The sequence below is a fragment of the Genypterus blacodes genome, unplaced genomic scaffold, assembly GCF_046128005.1.
Source record: "Genypterus blacodes isolate CSIRO-AG114 ecotype Tasmania unplaced genomic scaffold, CSIRO-AGI_Gbla_v1 ptg000108l_1, whole genome shotgun sequence".
NCBI lineage: Eukaryota > Metazoa > Chordata > Actinopteri > Ophidiiformes > Ophidiidae > Genypterus > Genypterus blacodes.
In genome coordinates this window covers 804,571-827,200 of record NW_027466912.1, presented here as the reverse complement: position 1 = coordinate 827,200, position 22,630 = coordinate 804,571, and the positions used below count along the sequence as shown (strand labels likewise).

The 22,630-nt window shown below is 42.1% G+C and overlaps 3 protein-coding genes, 1 long non-coding RNA gene and 1 other non-coding gene across 6 annotated transcripts in view; 2 read left to right on the top strand and 3 right to left on the bottom strand.

Moving 5' to 3' along the window:
• Positions 1–12,256, bottom strand: part of LOC143008933 (uncharacterized) — a 38,905-nt gene extending 26,649 nt beyond the window's left edge. The window contains exons 1-2 of the long non-coding RNA XR_012964637.1: positions 12,094–12,256; positions 8,516–8,612 (exon numbers count right to left, since the gene is read on the bottom strand). This is a non-coding gene — a long non-coding RNA (uncharacterized LOC143008933). The remainder of the gene's footprint in view (positions 1–8,515; positions 8,613–12,093) is intronic.
• trnai-uau (transfer RNA isoleucine (anticodon UAU)) lies at positions 11,733–11,826 on the bottom strand. Its single transcript has 2 exons — positions 11,789–11,826; positions 11,733–11,768 (listed from the first exon to the last, which is right to left on the bottom strand). It is a non-coding gene; the product is annotated as a tRNA-Ile (tRNA).
• Positions 12,257–12,437: 181 nt separating the features above from the next.
• Positions 12,438–15,596, top strand: LOC143008930 (3-hydroxyanthranilate 3,4-dioxygenase-like). The gene is made up of 10 exons (XM_076160899.1): positions 12,438–12,688; positions 12,880–12,958; positions 13,123–13,206; positions 13,328–13,434; positions 14,014–14,103; positions 14,200–14,243; positions 14,361–14,506; positions 14,647–14,715; positions 14,983–15,065; positions 15,271–15,596. The coding sequence occupies exons 1-10, from the start codon at positions 12,540–12,542 to the stop codon at positions 15,341–15,343; spliced, it is 924 nt and encodes a 307-aa protein (XP_076017014.1). The 5' UTR covers positions 12,438–12,539; the 3' UTR covers positions 15,344–15,596.
• Positions 15,597–16,600: 1,004 nt separating this feature from the next.
• LOC143008931 (3-hydroxyanthranilate 3,4-dioxygenase-like) lies at positions 16,601–19,506 on the top strand. Its single transcript, XM_076160900.1, has 10 exons — positions 16,601–16,787; positions 16,948–17,026; positions 17,208–17,291; positions 17,420–17,526; positions 17,846–17,935; positions 18,024–18,067; positions 18,169–18,314; positions 18,422–18,490; positions 18,789–18,871; positions 19,078–19,506. Exons 1-10 carry the CDS (start codon positions 16,699–16,701, stop codon positions 19,148–19,150), a joined length of 864 nt encoding a protein of 287 aa, XP_076017015.1. The 5' UTR covers positions 16,601–16,698; the 3' UTR covers positions 19,151–19,506.
• An 825-nt stretch (positions 19,507–20,331) lies between these two features.
• Positions 20,332–22,244, bottom strand: LOC143008932 (transmembrane protein 229B-like). 2 transcript variants are annotated; one of them, XM_076160903.1, is made up of 2 exons: positions 22,095–22,244; positions 20,332–20,944 (listed from the first exon to the last, which is right to left on the bottom strand). In XM_076160903.1, the coding sequence occupies exons 1-2, from the start codon at positions 22,192–22,194 to the stop codon at positions 20,460–20,462; spliced, it is 585 nt and encodes a 194-aa protein (XP_076017018.1). In that variant the 5' UTR covers positions 22,195–22,244; the 3' UTR covers positions 20,332–20,459. The 2 variants fall into 2 exon arrangements, with proteins under 2 accessions (XP_076017018.1, XP_076017016.1); XM_076160901.1 differs by having other exon boundaries at positions 22,056–22,237.
• Between the last annotated feature and the right edge of the window lie 386 nt (positions 22,245–22,630).

Sequence of the window (22,630 nt, the reverse complement as noted above, 5' to 3'; positions counted from 1 at the left end):
CAGCATGGGAAACTCTGTGTTGTTCAGTGACTCGTGTCAAAACCTCAGCCTGAGGTTGATGCGGAGGGAGCGCCAGTGTGCCAGCATGTTTGTGTGTGTGTGTGAAAGGAGTGCAGAGGAGAGCCAGGAAGAGAAACAGTCTGCAGTTAACTGACAAGCATAAACAGTCAGTCAGACAGTTATTCCAAGAAAGAGACAGCAAAATGAAAAGATAGACATTTGGCTTCTTCCCAGTGGGACAGGTAAAGGCAAAAGTCTGATCCACTGAAACGTGAGCGTGTGTTTGTGTGTGAGAGTCTAGTGTTTTGTCTCGCAGGGCTTGGTATGTCTCCGAAATTTGCAAATTTCCAGTACTTAGTGTTTGGTGAGAGTAAGGTGGTGCGCTGCCACACAGCTGTTGACTTTTAAAAGCGCTGATTTCTTCAGTTGTTAGCCGTTTCCTGCTGGCACATCGGTATACACACACACTCACGCACACACAAATCCTTGGCACACACGTAACCACTGGGCCTCTGAAAAGTTGCCTTCCTTTTTTAAAGGTCACCCCACTTAGTGTTGACAGCTTCAGAGGGCATGTGAATTCAATTCCACATCCACCTTGAGTCCAGAAACAATAAACCACCATTCCAACCTTAGACCTCAGAGCGGCAGAAAATATCTGCTGCGCTCATATGACACTGGAGGGACATTAAGCTATGTTCCACTGTCAGAGAGGACAGTTGGGGATGTGTGAATGAGTCACCTTCGGTCCTATATCTATCTAGCGAGAGCGTACTAAATGTGAGCCCTGACCCGCTGCTTGTTCTGACGACGTCCTTTTTTGCTCAATCCCTCTGGCAGAGACCGGGCCTGTAACTGGGATCCTGTCTCAGCTTGCAGCTTGCGCTTTGTTTCCACACAGGAATGTACTATTGAGAAAGCGACGCACCGCAAAGCCTCCCAGCCATTCCACCCCGTAATCAGATCCAGCCTGTCATCCCCCATCCCGTCTCCAATCTCTCTCTCTCTCTCTCTCTCTCTCTCTCTCTCTCTCTCTCTCTCGCTGTGTTCAATCCCCCTCTCCAAATGACATGCACACACACACAGAACACAAACACCCACATGCATAACAAGACCCCGACACACACACACCGTATCGCAGACACTGATTTGTAGACACCGTACTGTAAGCTCATGGTCACACACTTCCCCAAAGCCGTTGCAGACAGAACGGAAAGTGGAATAAAGCGAGGATACCTGAATTCCATGAAACATTTCCACACAATTATAGGATTACTGTAAGATTTGCTCGTATGTGAGAAAGGTTAATCCTCTAATAGTTGCTTTGCCTTACGAGGCGGTGAGTTAATATGAATAGATGATTGATCGCTGCTGTTCGGAGAGTTTTGGAAACTTGTGTCAGTAAAAAAAAATGGGACAATTCATTTCAGTTTATGTACTCAGTTATAGTCTGGGAGTCTCAGTTCTGCTTAATCATTCTAGCTATGACAGTCTCTTTCTATCTCCTGCCACAAAATTCTCCTCATCCGTTTCCACCGAGCTGGCTATCACTGCTGCCGACCCTTCCATCTTTACGCTTCCATCTCCAGACCTCCTTCCTCTCTCTCTCCCTCCTCTCTCTCTCTTTTGTCTTCTCACCAAACCAAACTCTCTCTTCTTCACTCAGGAAACTCTCGCTAGCGGGGCCTTTTTTCGCTGGCTTTCCAATAAACTCCTTGGATCCCGTGCCTCTCTGAGAAACCACAGCTTCGATTACACCAGATGAAGCGCCGCACAACCCTGGGCAACTGAAAGGTGTTTTCAATAATTACTTATTATATGTGTTTGGCGAATCAGAAACATCTGCGGCAAATTTGACTGAAAGAGCCCCAAAACATTCCTAAAATAGGAGTGACGCACGCAGGCACCGAGACACACACTGTCTCACACACACACACGCACACACACCGGAGGGTTACACTGCACCATTGTCAGTATGGGTCTATTTGCGGGCTGTTTTTTTAGCTGGCCACAGCTGCGGAAATGAATATCAAATGTGGTTCTGCTCTCATAAATCAAAACCGTTTGCCGTGTTCTGACTTTCTTTCCCCCGTTTAAAGTCAATTCGCAGGGGCAGTGTGCATTACACTTACACCCCCAAGGCTTAACTCTTTCCTCTGAAACAGTCACAGAGGAGTGTTCAGGAGGTGAAGGTTAAGAAGACGCAGGGGGGGCGGGGAGCCAATCAAAGCTTGTTTTGAATTTACAGTCGTCCAAATGCATATCATGTATATTTTTACATTATGTATGGAAACAGGGAGGCTACAAAGGGGGAACACACAACATTGAGAGTGTGAAGATGGTGGCTTGAGCAGGAAAAGCATACTGACTGACTCTATGTTGTGTGTACAGTAAGACTCAAATGAATGTGCTTTCTATTCCACACACTTTCTCCAGGGAGAATTTTCCTGTGTTTACATCATGTTACACCAAATGTCTCCATCACTGCGTCCACTAACCAAGCTCTTCTCACAAATGTTCCCCCTGAGGATTATAAGCCACAACTTTCCAAACGCTGGAGTCATTTGTTGGACTTTAAGATTCAGGCTTTAGCTCTGATTATAGAATGAGAGCCATGTTAACGGTGAGATCGGTGAGGGAAAATGTTTGTGCCGGGTGTTGGCTAATGAAAAGGGAAAGTGAAAATGGAAAGTCCTCACAAGTAAAGATGCAGTACTTGTCAGGACGTCTGTGTGTGCGTGTGCGTGTGTGTGCGTGTGTATGCCTGCAGGTGAGGAAGGGAAGGGTGCAAAGAAGATCCTGAGTCCAGTTCTACCTCTGCTTTTCTGGGATTAGAGGGGATCCAACGCTGTCCAAACCTCGTCCTAACGTACCAGCCGGGCCAAAACAACACACACACTCCTGATCAAGCTGTGGGACAATAGACCTGGCTGTGTGTTGTTTCAACAGGTCTGGGTGTCTGCTAAAGGGGGATTGGGGGAGGCCGACTCTGATGTCCAAAGGCTGGAGGGGGGGATGAGGGAATGAGGAGCAAAGAGGGAGTGAAGCATTGCCAAAGGGGAATGTGTGTGTGTGTGTGCAAGGCAGGGTGGAGAGGGGTCATGCAGGGCCGCGTGTGTGTGTGTGTGTGTGTGTGTGTGATTTGGATAGTGGAATGTGAGGGAGGAGAGAGGGACATGTAGCAAGGGACATCCATTAATACCAAACCTAATCTCCACCCTTACCATAGAGAACACACACACGCACGCACACATATGTACACACACACATACACGCGCATGCACACACGACAGACAGACAGACAGATAAAGAGCAGGGAGGTCAGGCCCATGTTTTTATTTCTATCTGAAATAGAAAGGAACAGGAAATGTTTTTATTCCATTGTGTTCAGCCAACACCTACAGTCACTGAGTGCAGAAAAGAGTGAAAAAAATATTGATGAATATCGTAACTTTATAGTTTTACGAGTCATATTTCTAATATTTCATGTTCAATGTTTACTGTACAAGTATGGATGCTCAAACTCATTCCAGATTTCACATTTAAACTTCAGGGAAAATTACTGCTGAGGCCTCACAGAGCTGCCAACATCTGCACGCAGCCACGCAAGGGTCCATGTACGCACACGTGCACACACACTCACCAGCCTAGCTTTGGTTTATTAAGATGGTCATATTTACAGCTGATATTGAGTCACAATTGGTGGTTTCACAGACAGCAGCAGTGTCAGCCCGACGCTCTGTCATTACACTGGAAATGATCGTGTGTGTGTGTGTGTGTGTGTGGGGGGGTGTGTGTGGGTGTGTGTGTGTGTGTGTGTGTGTGTGTGTGTGTGTGTGTGTGTGTACAGTCAGGGTAATGACAGAGCCCCTGTGATGTGAAGTTCCATAGAAATGTTTTTACCTTAGCTCTCCAGCCCTTCTGGTTGAGAATGGCAGTACAGTAATAACAACCCCCTCAGCAGTGGAAGGAGTGATGTCAGCCTCTCCCCTTCCTACACACACACACACACACACACACACACACACAAACAACTGACACCCCCCGGATCGTTCACATCAGACACTGGCGCAGCATAGAAAGCTACTTTAGCCACCGCAGAAAAAAAACACTCATAGCCTCGGCTTCCTTCGCTTTGCTCTCCAAGCCTTCCTCGCACCGTGAGCTGAATGGCCACATTCATACACATCTGTGGCGAAACATAAAACACTATTAATAAAACAGCAAGGAGCTGCTGAGTGACACCTGCCCGGCCTCGCCAATATACACTTGAGCCCACTCCAGCAACAAGTGTTAGCATAGCCAGCCCTTTAGAAGGTGTCATAAATAAAACGTTACAGGTCCGAAAAAAAAGGGAACATAAAGATCCTGGGGAGTCATTTGCATGTAGGTAGGGGTGTATGAACGTACAGGTATGAGAGCATCTCTGTCCAGGTGTGAGTGTGTGTGTGGATTTCGTGTTACCTGGGGTGTTTGGGAGCGATAGCTAGCCTGTTTATGGCACAAGAAAACGAATGGCGTTGCCTTCAAGAGCCAATGGAATAATACTAGTATGGGAGCCAATGGAAAGTAAGTGAGGAGAGGAGAGGAGAGATGGCATAGAGAGGAGAGTGAGTGGGACATATGGGGGTTAGAGCGTCAGTCAGGACATTGCAATACTATACGGTATTCCACAACACTGTAAAGTAATTAAACCATTACTGCACTCACCAGGAATATACAATACGTAACTATACAGCGTATGCCAGCTTATGGGACGGACAACTTTACTGTCTCAAATACACAAGTGGCTGTTTGTTTGATAACTCCATACAATGCGTCCCTCTGTTCTCCATGTCATCTGTTTTTCATAGATGTAACATTTCCATCTGCGTGCTCCATAAGCAAAAGGCAAAATATAAAAGCATTTGCTGTTCACTTTAAAACGTTTAAGCCTGAGCCATGTCCCATAAAGAGAACGGAACAGAGCTGAACGAGCTGGAAATATACTTATGAAAACTTTCTAGTGTTGCCACATTTATTATTTTATATTTTCCACCGTCTTAGTTTGTAATGCATATGGCCGAAGAAATTCAAAAACATGTCCCAGCGTCCAAGACAAAGCCTGTGCCTGTACTTATACATCAAATCAGTTACAGATCATAAACAAAAAGTCTCATGCGCTGGTTAAGTACGTTAACAATTACCGGCAAAGTTTAAATCAAACACTTACATTGAGTGGAACATCAGTGAACAAGTACCAACAGGGAATACTGTCTACTGAATAATTCAGCGTGTTATGAAAGTGCTCTTTTAAATGAAGCAAAAATCTCTGCAATCTAATGGCACACACACACACACACACATATGCTTTTCTCACTAGTGCTTGCTGGTGTGTTGACGGCCATGCAAACTATGAACTGGAATCAGTGAAGATGGATTTTCAAGACTACAGCTGTTAGTTGTGTACAGATGGAGACTGACTTGTGATATTTTCACACACTCTTCTTGGTCCATGGCCTCCATCTGCACTCGGCTCTCACTGAAACACATGAAATCTGTGCTTTTTTTTTTCCTCAATTCCTGGCGTATCAGTGGGTCTGAGCAGCGCTGTGCAGCACCTGTAAGTCCACTTGCCTCCCTGCCCGTGACCACAGGATTGGATTGGAGGGTTCTCCAGTTTTCCCAGGCTCAGCCAAGGTGAATATAAAGGCCAGTCTGTTCTCCCTCTGCCTCCATCTCCAGCTCCATCTCTCTGAACTGGGCGGTCATGTCAGCAGCTCCCAGCCCCCATACCGCCCTTCATGTGCCCACGGGGGAGCGATAGGCCTGGGCGCCGACAGATCCTCAAAACACCCAGACCTAATGCACACACCCGCACACACACACACACACATGGTTGTGCCAAGTCTGCCTACATGACACGCAAATACAGGCATGTGCAATATACATGAGAGGGAGAGAAAGAGGGCAGCATTACAAGCTATTGACTATATTCTTGCATTCATACACACATGGATTCGACTAAATGCAAGAATGCAGAGATAAAGATGCGCCTTTCTTTTCGTAAACACACACATCACAGTGAAAGAATTCATTTATATGCACATGTGGAGATACACCCGTTCTCAATCTCCAACATTTAGCATCTTAATGTCCTCTGTTTCACTTCGATGTTCCTGGATAAAGTTGAGGATGGCACTCATGTTACAACTGTAACTGTAACTGAAGAGTAACACACATTCCTGTCTCCTCACACAATCCAGGTGCAAGCACAGTGTCTTTCTTCTGCCAGTGCGAGTAGTGTGTACAAACACACTGGCACAGGATCACACACTCTGCTTCCTCTATCAAAGGTCATCGCTCTGTTTGACCATCTACATCTGACTCACACCCTGATTGCTACGCAGAAAACACTCCGGTCACAATGACAGCATTATAAATCATCGGGTCCACATTTAGTGTTTGTAAGATTGATGAAACAAACATGGCTCAAACCAAAATGATGGTTATGGTGTTTGTCATAGCAACAAAACAGCTTATTGTGACCAGAGGGTAGCGTATCAGTGTGTGTGTGTTTGTGTGTGAGCGTAATTCAGTGTCCGGTGTGCTGACACAAGTTTGAAGCTATAACGGTCAAACTTGGAGACTGAGCGCATTTGAAAGAATGAACATGTGTTTATTTGCATGTGGACTGGCAGGACGACTTTGTGAACAGAACACCCCCCTCCCCTCTCTCTCTCTCTCTCTCTCTCTCTTGCTCTCTCTCTCTCTCTTTCTTGGCTCTTCATCAGATCTCATATTTTTCCTCTTCCTACACGCATAAATCAAGAAAGCCCAGGGCTGCATCCATTATTTGTGACATTTATCTGGACCGACAGCCACATTCTAAATGATGCGGTTGCTGACCGGATCAGTCCAGGCCAAAATCCCAAGCCAGTGGTAAGGAGCTCAGGCTTGGATACCAGTAATAGAACTTGCTTGTATGATGATTTCTGTTCTTTCTTCTTTTTTTTCTCTTTCTCCATCTTTCTATGATAAATGGAGTGATAACGGAGGATGTGAGAGCCGTTGCCCGAATGTTACGGGAAGTTGCACCAGTTACATGGTATTCTCGTTCAGTTTTCCCACAGGCTATGGGAAGTGTTGTTAGCTCGTTAAGAACTTTCCTGGATGTGGGAAGGAGAACATGAATGGATGCATTTACACCTGCGCACAAACAATAGAGGGATTTATACAGTAGGCTGAATATCTGACCTAAGAGCAATGCAAATCCTTTTTTAATCCTTTGTAACTTCCAGGAACAATCTCTCTGAGCATGTGTGTGTATGTGTGTGTGCATGTGTGTGTGTGTGGGAGAGAGAGAGTGGAGTTGGCAGAGGAGAAAGGTTGTTGGAAGGACTTTTAATTAGGTTAAGGAGGTGCAACGGGGAAGACGGCCAACTGGTCTTACACACTCATGTCCTCAAGACACACACACACACACAAACATACACACACACACACACTTCTCGAACAGTTTACCTCTTTAAGTGCATCTGGCTCATCAACCGTAACACAGTGTTCAGCACACATTAAGCTTGGAAAACTCTGGAAGTTTCCAGCTGCCACCTGCTGCAGTGCTCACTCTTCATTTCTCTTGAGCGAGGATGCACAGCACAAATTACAGCAATGAGCAGCCGCCGCTATTTTTAGCACCTTGACGAAGAAAACCGAGGACTGCGCTTTTTTACAGCGACTCCATTTTTACAAGTACTTGTCCTTAGTATTTTGCTTCGCCATAAAACAGTCAAGGCGCATACAAATCTGTCAAGTTGAAACGCTTTGCTCACCTCCGCAAACGTGAGATAGGATAAGGAATGACTGCTCTCTCTCTCGCTCTCTCTCTCTCTCTCTTTCTCTCTCTACTCTTTAAGTTTCTACTGTGCAGCATAAAATGAAATATCTTAGATCAACTAAAGCAACTCCATGCAGGTGTGATGTTCCAAGAAAACCCTCATTTCAGTTACTGGAACTCCCAACCCAGTTACTGGAAATCTCAACCCTGACCCCTCACCCCACCCAACCCAGTTTACCTGGCAGGTTTCTGACTAATAAAGGAGAAATGTGCCCCCATTCACTCATTATATATTATGTAGCATTCATAATTTATACTCTGGCTGTAGTAATTGTGTGAACCAAGCAAAGGAAAAACTTTCTGGAGATGTGAACGAAGCAGCTGATGCATAATTGGAATTTGGGAAGTGATGTGATTGGGGGGGTCATCTGGGAATTCTTCACCACATGACCCCCAAAGGTCCACTCACTTCATTTCCCATGAAAAGAGTCACATAATTGGCTTCTCAGGAACAAACATTATCTCACGTCTTCCTCAAAACTCATTAGCCCTCCCAGGTCTCTGGTTATATTGAACACGTGAAAAACACACACACACACACACACACACACACACACACACACACACACACACACACACACACACACACACACACACACACACACACACACACACACCTCCACTTCTGACAATACACACCCTTGACCTCAGAGTCTGCTGGACTGCGGCCAAGCGAAAATGACATCACTTCCTTCTGGCAGGTTGACAGGCGCTTCATCACTGGAGCTGTTCCACGCTTAGGAGTGCATTGGAAGAAAAACATAATGATAATAATTATACCTTCACACGTAATGAGCAAAGCCCAGGGGCCACAATACATAACAGCTGGGCTGTCAGACAGTGAGATAGTGAGTGAACACTCGGTGCTAACGTAAGACAGATGGAAATTATAGCTTGTGACACATAGCCGTGTGGTTAGTAGAGGGTGGGGTAGGGGTGTGGGGGGGTTGCTTAGATCTAAATGTCTTAGTATATCGCTGCAGGACATCTTTCAAAACACTGAAACACTGAACTGTTGCTAGAACCTGTGAGTCCACCTCTCACTTGTTGCAGCCAGCAGAACAATTGTTGTCAGTTGGCTCTCTTTGTGCTTCATTTCTTAAATATTACACTGCATGTACAGTATATATTTATGTCCTATCCACAACCTGTTTGAGACAAAGAGCTTTTTAGAGGTTTTATGATGGTTTGCATTTATGACCACTGTATTTATTATTTAGCAAATCAAAGCAAGTTGAAACATCTGATAGATTTGAATCTGAAAAGGCTATGTTGATTTGAAGTCTTTTGCAGGTGTGTGTGCGTGTGTGTGTGTGTGTGTGTGTGTGTGTGTGTATGTGTGCGTGATGATGACTATGTAATGAGAGGAGGTGATTACAGTAACGCTGCAGGCCAGATCAGGGCAGATGTATGGGAACAGGCCCTGCCACAGCCCTGGATGGACTAGCTGCTGCAGGGCCTTCAAGCTCGCTCTCATTCTGAGGTCTCCCTCCATTACACACAATCAGTTGAGCTCTCTCATCTTCACACACGGCCCGTCTACTATTTCAATAATTCACTCTTTCTCTGATCACTCCTATACTTAAAAATGACATGGGTCAAGCTGTGAATTCTAATCAGAATCAACCAAAGTTATGATACAGCAGGCGCCATAAAGCTCAGTCAGACAAACTGTGTACTAAATGGAATGTGTTGGTTGATATGAACCTTACTGTATAACCAATCCTAATCCCTGATCTAATAATGGTGCACAGGTTGTTCTGACATAATCAAAACAAAACGAGTCAAATATGCAGTCATATGTATGCTGCAGTCTACTGCTGCCAGGACGTCTTGTACTATCTTCTTACACTTCATCTCATAGTGGTATTGATCATGTTTGAACACTTTGAGGGACTCTTGTTAGGTTTCACCTGTTCGCTGGAGGGAAAATCGAGATTTTATTACTGCATTTCACCACTGCTATGTCTGTATATCGTCTGGACAGTGCAATTTTATCTGTAGCGACCCCAACACAGACATCCGAATGTATAGAGACAAAGAAAGTAGTTAGTACATGTGACACTTCAAATTCCAACACTGCTTCAACTTTTGTTTTTCCTTGCTTTTCTTTTCATAACATTTTGTCCCATCTAATTGCATAAACAAATGTGGTCAGATGATGATAAGGGAAATGATGGAATAGTGGGAGTGCACGTGTGTGTGTCGTAGTGTGTGTGTTGCCAGTGCACGGATGCAACAAGGGAACATCTTGAGTCTTTTTCCTCATTTGAGTAAACTATAATTGAGCGCCGTCCATGAGCGGATAATCCGCCTACTTTGTCCTGGCCCCCATCACACACACACACACACACATACTTTTTTTTGCAATATGATGACCTCATGCACATTGCATCTGGCTTCAAGTGCTTCTCTGGGGATCCTAAGTGGAGCAAGTTTAAATCCCTGTGTACACTGTGTTTTCTACATCAGCCCTGTTCCAGTGGGGGTGTTGGCTGGAGATATCACCTGGGCTAAAGGTTGCGTAAATGTTTGGCTGTCCGTCCATCTATTCAATATACAAATCATATCTCCTAAGCTTCCTTCCAGCGTGTTTTTATGGATAATAGGGGGGAAAAACTCAACTTATCCTGGTTTAGCTTGCATGTGTAAATGTGCAAAAACTGAATTGCACTCAATTTTTGTGTGTTGAAAATCCATTCAGAATATCTATGTGTGATGAGATGTCTGATCTCTATAACAGCCCTCTGGATAATAATCTCAGCTGAATGCCTAAGGCGCACGTGTAAAGATGAGTAAAACGATGTGTAAAACGTGGTGAGAGACAAACAATCACACACAATAAGCAGGGAGAGACAGAAAGACTGAGAGAGACAGGGAGAGTCCATTGAGTGCAGAGGCAAAGAGGAGCACACAACTGTTTTCATTCAAATACCAGACAGCCAGTCAAATTCAAACGGTCATCTGCATGAGAAGGAAAGCAAAGCTAGCTCAAATCATGGACAACAGCAGCTCCTACTGGCAGGGAAGCATAGAGATTATTACAAAATCAGCCAACGATGCCATAAAATATTAGGGAGGACTTTATTGAGGATGTTTATCTCAGAAAAATGCTGAAAAACTATTATAATGTCAAATATCTAATCTAATTATGAAGTGTCTGTACTGGTATGTGTCAATAAACAACAATCATAAGACAGAAATGAAAACATGAAAAAGCATCTCTGGTGGGAGATTGAAGATTTCCGTGACTTGATTTTCTGTTTTTCAAATGTTATTCTGCCTGTGTGGGATAATGTTGAGAAAAATGTACTATTCCCATAAATGTGTACTGCAGGCTATAATTGACAAAAATACAGTGATATTGCCACCTACTGGTTGAAACGATATTGTTTCCATGTATGAATTAAAAAGGATGCACTGTGAATTTGATCGTTTGCTGTATCAAATGAGAATTCATGGTGAAATGCAAGTTTTTGGCTATAACACAACACACATAGTGGATAATGTCTTTGTTAGTATAAACTTTCCTTTCATGTTTTTATGCCAAAACCCAAAAATGTAGATTTTGATGTAGTTTTTTTGTATTCCCTTCTTTGTCTTTTTGTAACAATAGTGTTTTTATCTCTGTAGTTTATCTTTTTTCATTATCATAATCAAATGACAAACACCTAATTGAAGCACTTCACAACGGTAAATTCAAAGCTTGAACGCTGTATTGATATTCCCAAACGATTATTTTGCTATTTTATTTACGCGATCATGGCGTAACAATGTCACGGAGACTAAACGCACGAAGTTGTGTGATGTAGATTGACACTGTGAGAAAATTGACCTCACACCAAGAACAAAAGACTGCTCCAGGTGAGGCTCGAACTCACAACCTCGGCATTGCTCTACAATGTACTGTCATATAAGTACCGCGCGCTAACCGATTGCGCCACTGGAGCTCACTGCCTCTGAGCCGCAGAAGGCTTTAAGAACATATCGTCATATTAGCGCCGATTTTATTGCTCAAACTTCGAAGAATTATCACATATTCTTTGATTCGACAAATAATCCGAAACAACAACAAAAGAAACACGGAATGATGCTAAAGGACGGGATTTGTCGTTTAAAAAAAGTCCACATTCAATGATTAGCATGATGTGACTACGTGTTTATAATAATGAGATATGAACTCTCACTCTCTTTTGGTACACGAATTGAAAATGCACCTTTATGGATCGCTGACCTTCCGGCTGTACATGGGTATCTGCTTACGTGGAAACCTGGTAACGGAGCAGCCAAGAGGTAAGGGGCAAACTGGCCTAGTGTTTACTGACAAACACACGCACACACACCATCCCTAAGAGGTCGACAAATTGCTCACACACACCACGCACGCACGCACATCCACCTAATATAACCTGTTGTCAAGCCATGTCGCCAGGATGAGTCATCATTGCCATGTTTATGATCATGGCTGTTGTCCTTGTATGGGAGGTTTACTATGCAGCCACGAGGAGGCAGTGTTTACTTTGGATTATATTTGGTCTGTACTTTTGTTGTTTTGACCCTCTGATGCTACCGTAGGACTGTTAGAACCCGATGCCAGAGAGCCGACGTCCTACCATAACCATCAACAACACAACGCAGAGCCGGTGGGAAAGAGAGTGTGATCATGAGGGCGATCTCTATCATCATCATTGTAACTGTTCATGGTTTTGGTCTGATTGGCAGCATGAGTGACTGGCCTCTTTTTGTGAATGTGGACAAATGGATTACAGACAACGAGCATGCATTTCTGCCACCAGTATGCAACAAGCTTATGTGAGTCATTTCAGTTTATTATAAAGCCAAGTTGGTTCGTATAGGTGGCAATGCAGTGGACTGTTGTGTTTCATTATGTTAGTAGGACTAAATACTGCAATGTTTCAATTCTCTTCCATAACAAATCACAAGTGGTGTGAAGGTTCTGACTTTGAGGAACTAAATGAATGACATCACTTTGCCCATTTCAGGCACTTTCGGCAGTTGAATGTTATGTTCGTTGGAGGTCCTAACACCAGAAAGGACTATCATCTTGAGGAGGGGGAGGAGGTAAGAGACATTTCCTCGTTCTCTCAGTGTTGAAATGTAGCCATGTGGAATGTGCAACACTCAATAAGCTCAGCGGAAGAAAATTGTGCTGAGCAAAAGTATTGTGATGCTGTTTCCCAGGTGACGCCTTTCTGATCCTGTGAACTTATGTGTATCTTAAAAAGCTCTTCTACATGCTGAGGGGGGACATGTGCCTGAAGGTGATTGAAAATGGCACACACAAAGATGTTCATATCAAAGAGGGAGAGGTGAGCTCTTGTGTATTTTTTATTTTTCCTCTCATTTTGCATTTGTATCAGAAAATACTGTTTGATCATTTTTGGTACAGCTTTCAATGTTGCATATCTGTACTTCCCTTTCTGTATTTAGATGTTCCTGCTGCCTGCTCGTGTCCCCCACTCTCCTCAGAGACAGGCCAACACTGTGGGATTGGTGATAGAGAGGAAGAGGCTGCTTTCTGAAACGGACTGCTTGAGGTTGTAACCCTAATAATACACAACCTTGCTGAGTCTGATATACGACATGAAAAGTGATAATATAAGTGATTGAACGTGAAATAATATAGGGAAACATAATAAAATGACAGTATAGTCTAAAGATTCAAAGACAGAAATAGGTTTATATCACTGTTAGCTGGCATTTCTCCTCCTCCATTTCATCTCTTGCACAGGTGTTCACCCGGAAATGTTGAGTTTGTTGTTGTTTGATACCATGCCACAGATGCCTCAAGAGTAAAGACATTGCGCAATTGGCATGCTGACAGCAAGAATGGCTTGTAGAGCTGTTGCCAGAGTAATGAGTGTTCAAGTCTCCTCCATAAAATGCCTAACACACAACCGTAGACCACGTGTAACCACACAGGCCCAGGACCGCCACATCCAACTTCCTCACCTGCAGGATTGTCTGAGGCCAGCCACAAGGACTGCTGAAGATCGTTTGCACAACCAAAACAGTGCATTAATGGCAATTTGAATGCACACATCCTGAGGCCTATTGCTGTGCCATGAAAGTCTGCAACACAAATTCAATTCCAACAAAGTGTGTTGTGTTTTCAGGTATTACGTGGGCAATACAACTAATGTCCTCTTTGAGAAATGGTTCTACTGTAGCAACCTGGGAACCCAATTGGTGCCGATAATCAAAGAGTAAGACACCTTCCCTTTTGACTTTGTTGTTCTAAAAGTGTAAATTTGTTGAAGTCTTTAAAGCTCTCTGGTTGTCTTCAAACGTGGCTCATACAGTTTCATGGGATCAAAGCAATGTGAAACAGGAACTCCTGATCCACGTGAGTTTACAAGTTCATACTTTCAGTCATTTTGTTTGTTATAAATGTGATGTTTTTAATTGCTCTTGTGTAGAGCATTAGATAAATGCATGGTCTTGTGTGTCTCTGGCTGACCAGTCGAAGTCTTCAGAGATCCTCCATTCCAGCTGAACACCATGAACGTGATGTCCCCCTTTGCCTTGAAGGACTGGATAAACAAGCAGAGGCCAGCCCTGGCCAGTGGCGGGCCCATCGACATGTTCGGAGCTCAGTTTGAGACAGAGGTACAGTCAGAGCATTTGAGAGAGATGTTTAATTATGAAACCTGACAATAAATAAGAACGCAGAGGGAAATGTTGTGTTATTTATTTTGAACATCATAATACCAAAACTGCAATCGTGGTGCTTGTTGTCGCCTTGGCAGGTGATGCTGTACGGGCCTGGGCAGACAGAGACATCCAGACGGCAAACTGATGCATGGATATGGCAAATGGTATGTTTCCTGTTTCCATGGCCTCAAACTCCAAAATGTCCTCAGCACCATTAAATATATCAAATGCTACACCTGATGTTCTTGCTCCTATAAAAAGTCCTCTACAATGTCTTATTAAAAATACACATGAATTTAGTTTGCAATAAAAAAGGAACCGAATTTCTGATGATGTGGGAATGTGAAGTGCTCTTTTGAGCCTCATACTAAGTTGTTGCTCATTGTGTCTTTGTGAGCTTCATATTGTCTCTCTCTCACTCTCATATGCAGGAAGGCTCCTCCAAAGTAACTCTGAATGCGCAGGAGTTCACTCTTTCTCCAGGAGACAGTATTCTCATTCCTGAGCAAAGCGAGTGAGTCAAGTCAACATAATTGAACATACAGTATATAAACCAAACTAACCAACTTTTGCAGTATGCTATTGTAGTTTTAGCACCTCACATCATAATGATGTGAGATGCTTGTGTTTCTGATGGATTTCCTCTAAATATGTAATATATATATGGTTGTTTGTCTACAAAACTCAACACATTTCTTGTGTGTGTTCTTCTGCTGTAGGTATGGGTGGCAGAGAGATCAGGTGACTGTTGCCCTGCTAATGGTTCAAAACCATGAGAGGAAGAGACCTTGATCACGGCCCTTATCTTTCTATGCACACACACACACACAATATTCATCCGTGTGCCACAAGTATTACTACACAACTCATGTGACCTACTCAACTAACAGAAGTTCATTCTATGGGTTTATAAACTTTGAACCATGTCAGTATTGACGGATAACTCAGGGTTTTGCGACTTCTACACTTGTGATTTAGATTTTACCAATGTACTTCTATGTTCAGGTCATTTAATATTAAGATCAATAAAACATTTTTTAATTAAGCCATCATATAATCTGCAAGGATATGATATGATCATTGTCTTTTTTCCTGGACAAAAAGAAACCCTCTGTTTCCTCTTCTGCTTTGAATTTTTATAGCCCAAGGAATTTTGTATCGCATTATTTTCATGTAGCACAACCATCCAAACTAACTGCCTGGTATCCTATGATTAGATGACCAAATTCAATCATCTTCAAGGTGGCTGAATGAGTTATCATCATCATCATTGTCGTCATCATCATCATCATCAGAGACCATACTAAACATCATTTTAAGAGTTGTAAAAGAAAAGATGTGTTTTGATCCAACATTTAAAGGGCACAGAACAAAATGATTGTGAGACAAAAATATACGCACACATTCCAACAGCAGCTGTGTTGAGGAGTGTTCCTGATTTGTATCTACGAAAAACAACACATTCTTTGATTCATTAAATGCTACGAAAGTTGTTGTCACAACATATGAAACGGAGTGATACCAAAGGAAGGGTTTATCATTGCAAAGTCCACAGTATGCAGATTAAATTTAACTTACCAAAATAAACACTGTCAGTTGAACATTGCCAACAGTGCCTTGGCAGAGCCTGTATTCACTGCTTCATTAACATCAATACGTCAGTTACTAATTCATCAATAACTCATTGATCAATGATTAACATTATGTGTCTACGTGATAATGATAAAGACATATGAACTTACATATACACACGCACATTCACCCAATATAACCTGTTGCCAAGCCTTGTTAACAGGATGAGTTATCATTGCCATACATCTCAACTGTTATAATGACAATAAATAATATAATCATGGTTGTTGTCATCATTATGATCATTCTCATCATCAATGTTACTGTTCATAGTCATTGTTATAGTTATTGTTGTATTACGGACACGAGTCGAGGTTAATAGAAAACAATTTGCCTTTTATGACAACCTTGTACCTATATACAAAAGAGAACTCCTCCCACTCAACCAACACCCACTGCTGCACTTTGATCCTTCAACCTCAGTGGGTTTATTCACACAAAGTCAGAGTAGACTGCTTTATCCGACACAACACAACCAACAAGAACGTTGATTAGCTTTAGCTCTGATTAGCACCATGAGTGACTGGCCTCTTCTTGTGAATGTGGACAAATGGATTACAGACAATGAGCATGCATTTCTGCCACCAGTATGCAACAAGCTTATGTGAGTGGTTTCAGTTTATTAAACGTTGTTGTGTTTCATTATGTTAGTAGGATTAAGTACTGTAGTGTTTCAATTCTCTTCAGATACAAGTGGTGTGAAATTTCTGACTAATGGACTTTGAGTACTAAAGAAATGCTATCCCTTTTTACTTTGATTCCAGGCACTTTCGCCAGTTGAATGTTATGTTTGTCGGAGGTCCTAACACCAGAAAGGACTATCATATAGAGGAGGGGGAGGAGGTAAGACACATTTACTCATTGTCTCACAGTGTTGAAATGTAACCATGTGGAATGTGCAACATTCAATAAACTGTTTCTCAGTGGAGGAAAGTTGTGCTTAGTTGTATTATTTTAGGAATATGCAGTATTTTGATGGCGATTCCCGGGTGATGTTATTTGACATTTTGTCTTTCTTAAAAAGCTGTTCTACCAGCTGAGGGGAGACATGTGCCTGAAGGTGATTGAAAATGGCAAATACAAAGATGTGCATATCAAAGAGGGAGAGGTGAGCTCTTGTGTATTTTTATATTAACTCTCATTTGCATTTGTATCAGAAAATACTGCTTGATTGTTTTTGGTACAGCTTTCAATGTTGCATATCTGTGTAATGCTGTTCTTCCTTTCTGTGTTTAGATGTTCCTGCTGCCTGCTCGTGTCCCCCACTCTCCTCAGAGACAGGCCAACACTGTGGGATTGGTGATAGAGAGGCAAAGGCTGAAGTCTGAAACCGACTGCTTGAGGTTGTAACCCTAATAATACACAACCTTGCTGAGTCTGATAAACAACATGAAAAGTGAAAAAATAATATAGTGAAACTTATAGAAAATTGCACTATAGACAGAAAAAAATGGCATTTCCCCTTTATCAAGATCCATCTCCCCTGCTGTGCATGAAAGTCTGCAACACAAACACAACCCATAAAATATCCATGGTACACTCGTGTCATATAAATCATATTCTGCGTTGTGGATTTGTTTCTGTGATAGAGATTTAATCCATATAAAGATTCAGTTGACATATTTAAGGCATGTGACATTTTAAAGTTTGTTGTGCTTTCAGGTATTATGTGGACAATACCACTGATATCCTCTTTGAGAAATGGTTCTACTGTAGCAACCTGGGAACCCAATTGGTGCCGATAATCAAAGAGTAAGACACTTTGCCTTTTGACGTTAACATGCAAATTTGTTGAAGTCTTTTAAAGCTTTCTGGTTGTCTTCAAACGTGGCTCATACAGGTTCATGGCATCAAAGCAATGTGAAACAGGAAAACCTGATCCAAGTGAGTCATTAACAGATTCATCTCTTCAGTTACTTTGTTAGTTATAGATATGATGTTGTTTTTAATGCACATGTTGGTCTTGTGTGTCTGTGGCTGACCAGATGAGGTCTTCAGAGATCCTCCATTCCAGCTGAACACCATGAACGTGATGTCCCCCTTTGTCTTTAAGGACTGGATAAACAAGCAGAGGGCAGCCCTGGCCGGTGGCAAGCCCATCGACATGTTCGGAGCTCAGTTTGAGACAGAGGTACAGTCAGAGCATTTCAGAAGTAGATAATGCATAATGAAACCTGACAATGCATAAGAACGCAGAGGGAAATGTTGTTGTTGTGGTGCTTATTGTCACCTTGGCAGGTGATACTGTATGGGCCTGGGCAGACAGAGACATCCAGGCGGCAATCTGATGTATGGATATGGCAAATGGTATGTTTCCTGTTTCTATGGCCTCAAACTCCAAAATGTCCTTCAGTGCTATTGAATATATCAAATGCTACATCTGACATTCTTTCTCCTCTTTTTCCTATTAAAAGTCCTCTACAATGTCTTATGAAAATATATTTCGTTTGCAATAAAGAAAAAACAATTTTCCTATCATGTAGAAATGTGAAGTGCTCTTTTGAGGCTCATACTAAGTTGTTGTTAACTGATGTATCTAGTTGTATTTGCCTTAAATGTGGCCACCCAGAGCTTCATATTGTCTCTCTCTCACTCTCATATGCAGGAAGGCTCCTCCAAAGTAACTCTGAATGCGCAGAAGTTCACTCTTTCACCGGGAGACAGTATTCTCATTCCTGAGCAAAGCGAGTGAGTCAAGTCAACATAATTTAGCATGATATATAAACCAAACCACCAGACTTTTGCAGTATTCTATTGTAGTTTTAACACCTTAGGGCAAAAGGGTTGCAGACAGTAATGATGTGAGATGCTAATGCTTCTGATGGATTTTCTCTAAGTATATAATATTGTCAACAAAACTCAACACATTTCTTGTGTGTGTTCTTCTGCTGTAGGTATGGGTGGCAGAGAGATCAGGTGACTGTTGCCCTGCTCATGGTTCAAAATCCTGAGCGCAAGAGACCTTGATCACGGCCCTTATCTTTCTATACACACACACAACATTCATCTGTGTGCCAAAACCATCATTACACAACTAATTTGAGTTACTCAACTAACTTAGAAGTTCATTATGTGGGTTCATGGAAGTGATTTTTGAACCAGGTCAGTACTGATGCATACATGAAAGTATTGTGACTTCACTTGTATTTTTGATTTTACCGAAAAGGTTAATAGTTCTATGTTCAAGTCATATTTCACATTAATCAATCATCAACATCAATCAATAAGTTTTTAATCAAGCCTAAAATATATATAATATATTCCGCAGGGATATGATCATGATCACCATCTCTTTCATGCACAAAAATAAACCCTGTTTCCTCTTCTGCTTTGATTTTTGTATCCTAAGGGATTAAGTATTGTATTGTTTTAATTTAGCACTTCAGTCAAAGCTGTCTAAACCAACTGCCTGGTAAACTATGAGTAGATGATTAAATTCAATCATCTTCAAGGAGGCTGGACTGAGGGAGGCAGGGAATACGAGAGTACAGCACCTTCATGCTCAACAGACAGGATCACAGTGTCAATGTGGCTGAATGAGTTATCATCATCATCATCATCAGAGACCTTAATAAACATAATTTTAAGAGCTATAAAAGAAAATGCGTATTTTGATCATTTAAAGGGTTAATCATGTTCAGCTTAGGTCACTCTTCTTGCACAGAACAAAATGATTGTGAGAAAGAAAAGATAAGCACACATTCCAACAGCAGCTGTGTTTAGGAGTGTTCCTCATTTTGATACACATATTGCCATCTATTGATTTAGGGTAAATTACTGCTGTGAGAGGCTACTGTCTCTCTACTCTGAGAGAGAGAGACTCTGAATTGCTAAGTGTCTCTTTGTCTCTCCTGCTCACAAGCATATTATAAATCTACTTAAAGATAACACAGAATTTTGTTTTCACAATTGTGTAATGAACAGTACAGTGGATACTGATATCTTTATAAGCACCCAAGATCTTTCCCAGAGTTGTTTCCTGAAGAGGTTAACTGCAGGTAGCTGAGTGTGGGGCTCAATTTATTATATATTACCAGTTCTGGGAGGTGAGACATTCAACTGTGTAGAGGTCAGGGATCACAGAGGGCCGGGACCTACACAGACAACAATTTGTGTTTCTTGTCTATAGCATTGCACCACAGCACCAGTGACATTGCTCAAGTTGTTGTTTATTTGCAGTGATTTGACTTAAAGATAATACATTTGTGTTGCTGCTGAAACAATCTGTCGTTCATTGTTGCTGTTTTGGAAGCACAGCATGACACATTACACTGAGTCACTTGTCCAGTCTTATCCTCAGAGTGCTCCTGATCACATGTTTTTCAACAATGAGGGACGCCACCCCCCATGGCAGTGCATACTCCAGAGTAACTAGTCCCCCCAGATTGTACCTATATGCAGAGTAGTCCCATGGACATGCCCCCATTAGCCTCAGGCCCACACCCCAGCTGAACTCCCATAGATAGATGAACAAGGTGTAAGTGATCAGCCGCACAGGCAGTGAGTGATGGAGGGCAAGCAGCTTGGCTCTGAGGCTCTCCATGACATAGATTGCAGTAGCGTACATGGGCAGCGCCCACAGGCTGCTGTGTCCCACCAGCCTCCTGTCCTGGGTGCTGAACCAGTCACACAGAGCAGTGAAGGCCACCTCACAGAGAAGACCATGCAGTGCATACACATAGAGACGGACCAAGGCAGGGAGATGATCACAGGAACTGGCCCCATGTGGCTCTGCTAGGGCTTCATCATCATCACCCGTCCCTGTCCCAATAAAAACATAATGCACCTTCATCTCAAAGTTTTCCAAAATCTGAAAAATAATAGAAATATAATATCTCAAATAGGTTGGAGCAGCCTATATATATACTGTATATAGCGACCTATGTATATATAAAGTTTGGTTTATTCATGAATAAACCAAACTTTCATTTTTTACTGTTGAACTTAATAATATTTGAACTTTTATTCTATTCTTTAACTTTCATGATCAAAAAAATAATAGCATCACGAGAACCCAAACAGGACCGGACAGGACCTGGCCTCAGATTGCTAATACCTGTATAAAAGTATTTCACAGTTTAAAAGGATACTTTCTTTGTCTTCATCATTATCATTATCATCATCACTTCAACACGAGCAACTCAAATAAAACATTTGGAACCAGAACCAGCGGGTCAGCTTGTGGGTTTCACAGACCGCTGCTCTCAGTCAAACCAAACCAAGACAAAGCCAACATTTATATATATATATATATATATATATATATATATATATATATATAGCAGAAGAAGAGGAGGATACAATGTTAATCACCTAATTCAGGAGTTCATTTTATGCACAGGAATATGCTTTTTTCCTCGTGTTTGACTCTCCTCCACAGCACAGACAACATAAACTATGTGCTCTAATGTTAAATATGTTAATAACAAATCATGTCAAATCTATTTGTAGAGTCTCAAAGGGCCTTACAGGCCCACATTAACAGACGATTTCTGACCAGCCCAGAGCCCTATAGGAAGACAAGGAAAACTCCCCTAAACCGTAATGTATCAGGAAAAGGAAGAAACAATGGCAGAGGCAAATCAAAGAGAGATTCCCTCTCCTTATACGACTAGGTGTGCAATAGTAACCACAGGTAAAAAAGACAATAATACAGCAATAAACACAAAAATACAGCAAAGGGGAATAGCATGAACCCAGAGAGTGAGAGATGACATAAGCATCTAATCAAGCTCCATTGCTTCACTCACTAATACTGAGATTAGGATATGGCTATGATAAGAAATTACACATGTGAAATAACAGTGTCTGCCCCTTAACATTAATTTAACATAGCAGTACAAAAAACAGCCGTTCATTCATTCATTAATACCTTGTGTTTTCCTCATATGTAGTTTACGCGTCTCCATACCTGTGCAGCATATGGATCCCCGTAATCCAGTAATCCTCCGGCTTGCCTGTTTGTATAAGTATGTGTGTGTGTGTGCATGTGTGGATCCTTGGCTAAACATTAAGCTGTTCCATGTTACAGTGGTTGTGAACTGAGAAGAAGACCCAGGAAGCAAACCTGGACCAGCAGAGTTAAAACTGGGTGTAAAACTGATACGAGTATTGATTTCATAGTAGGAGATTGAGGCTGAATGAATGGGTCATTGATCATAAAGCAAGTGTGCAAATAATTGTCTTGGGGTGTGTTTCTAATGGTTAATCTCATAGTTTGTCTGAGTCACACACAAGATCCATTTAATGTAGTATCTGAAAAGCAGTATCAAAAGGTGCACAGCACTGGACCCCAAATAACAATAATAATAGCTGTGATAACAATCCTCCTTTCAGACTTGCAGTTCTAGGAAAGTTGTATAACTGGATTTCAGAGATAAGTGAATTAAAGGTAGGCACTGTGATTAACATACAGCATTGTCATGCATCATGTACTTTGTCACAATC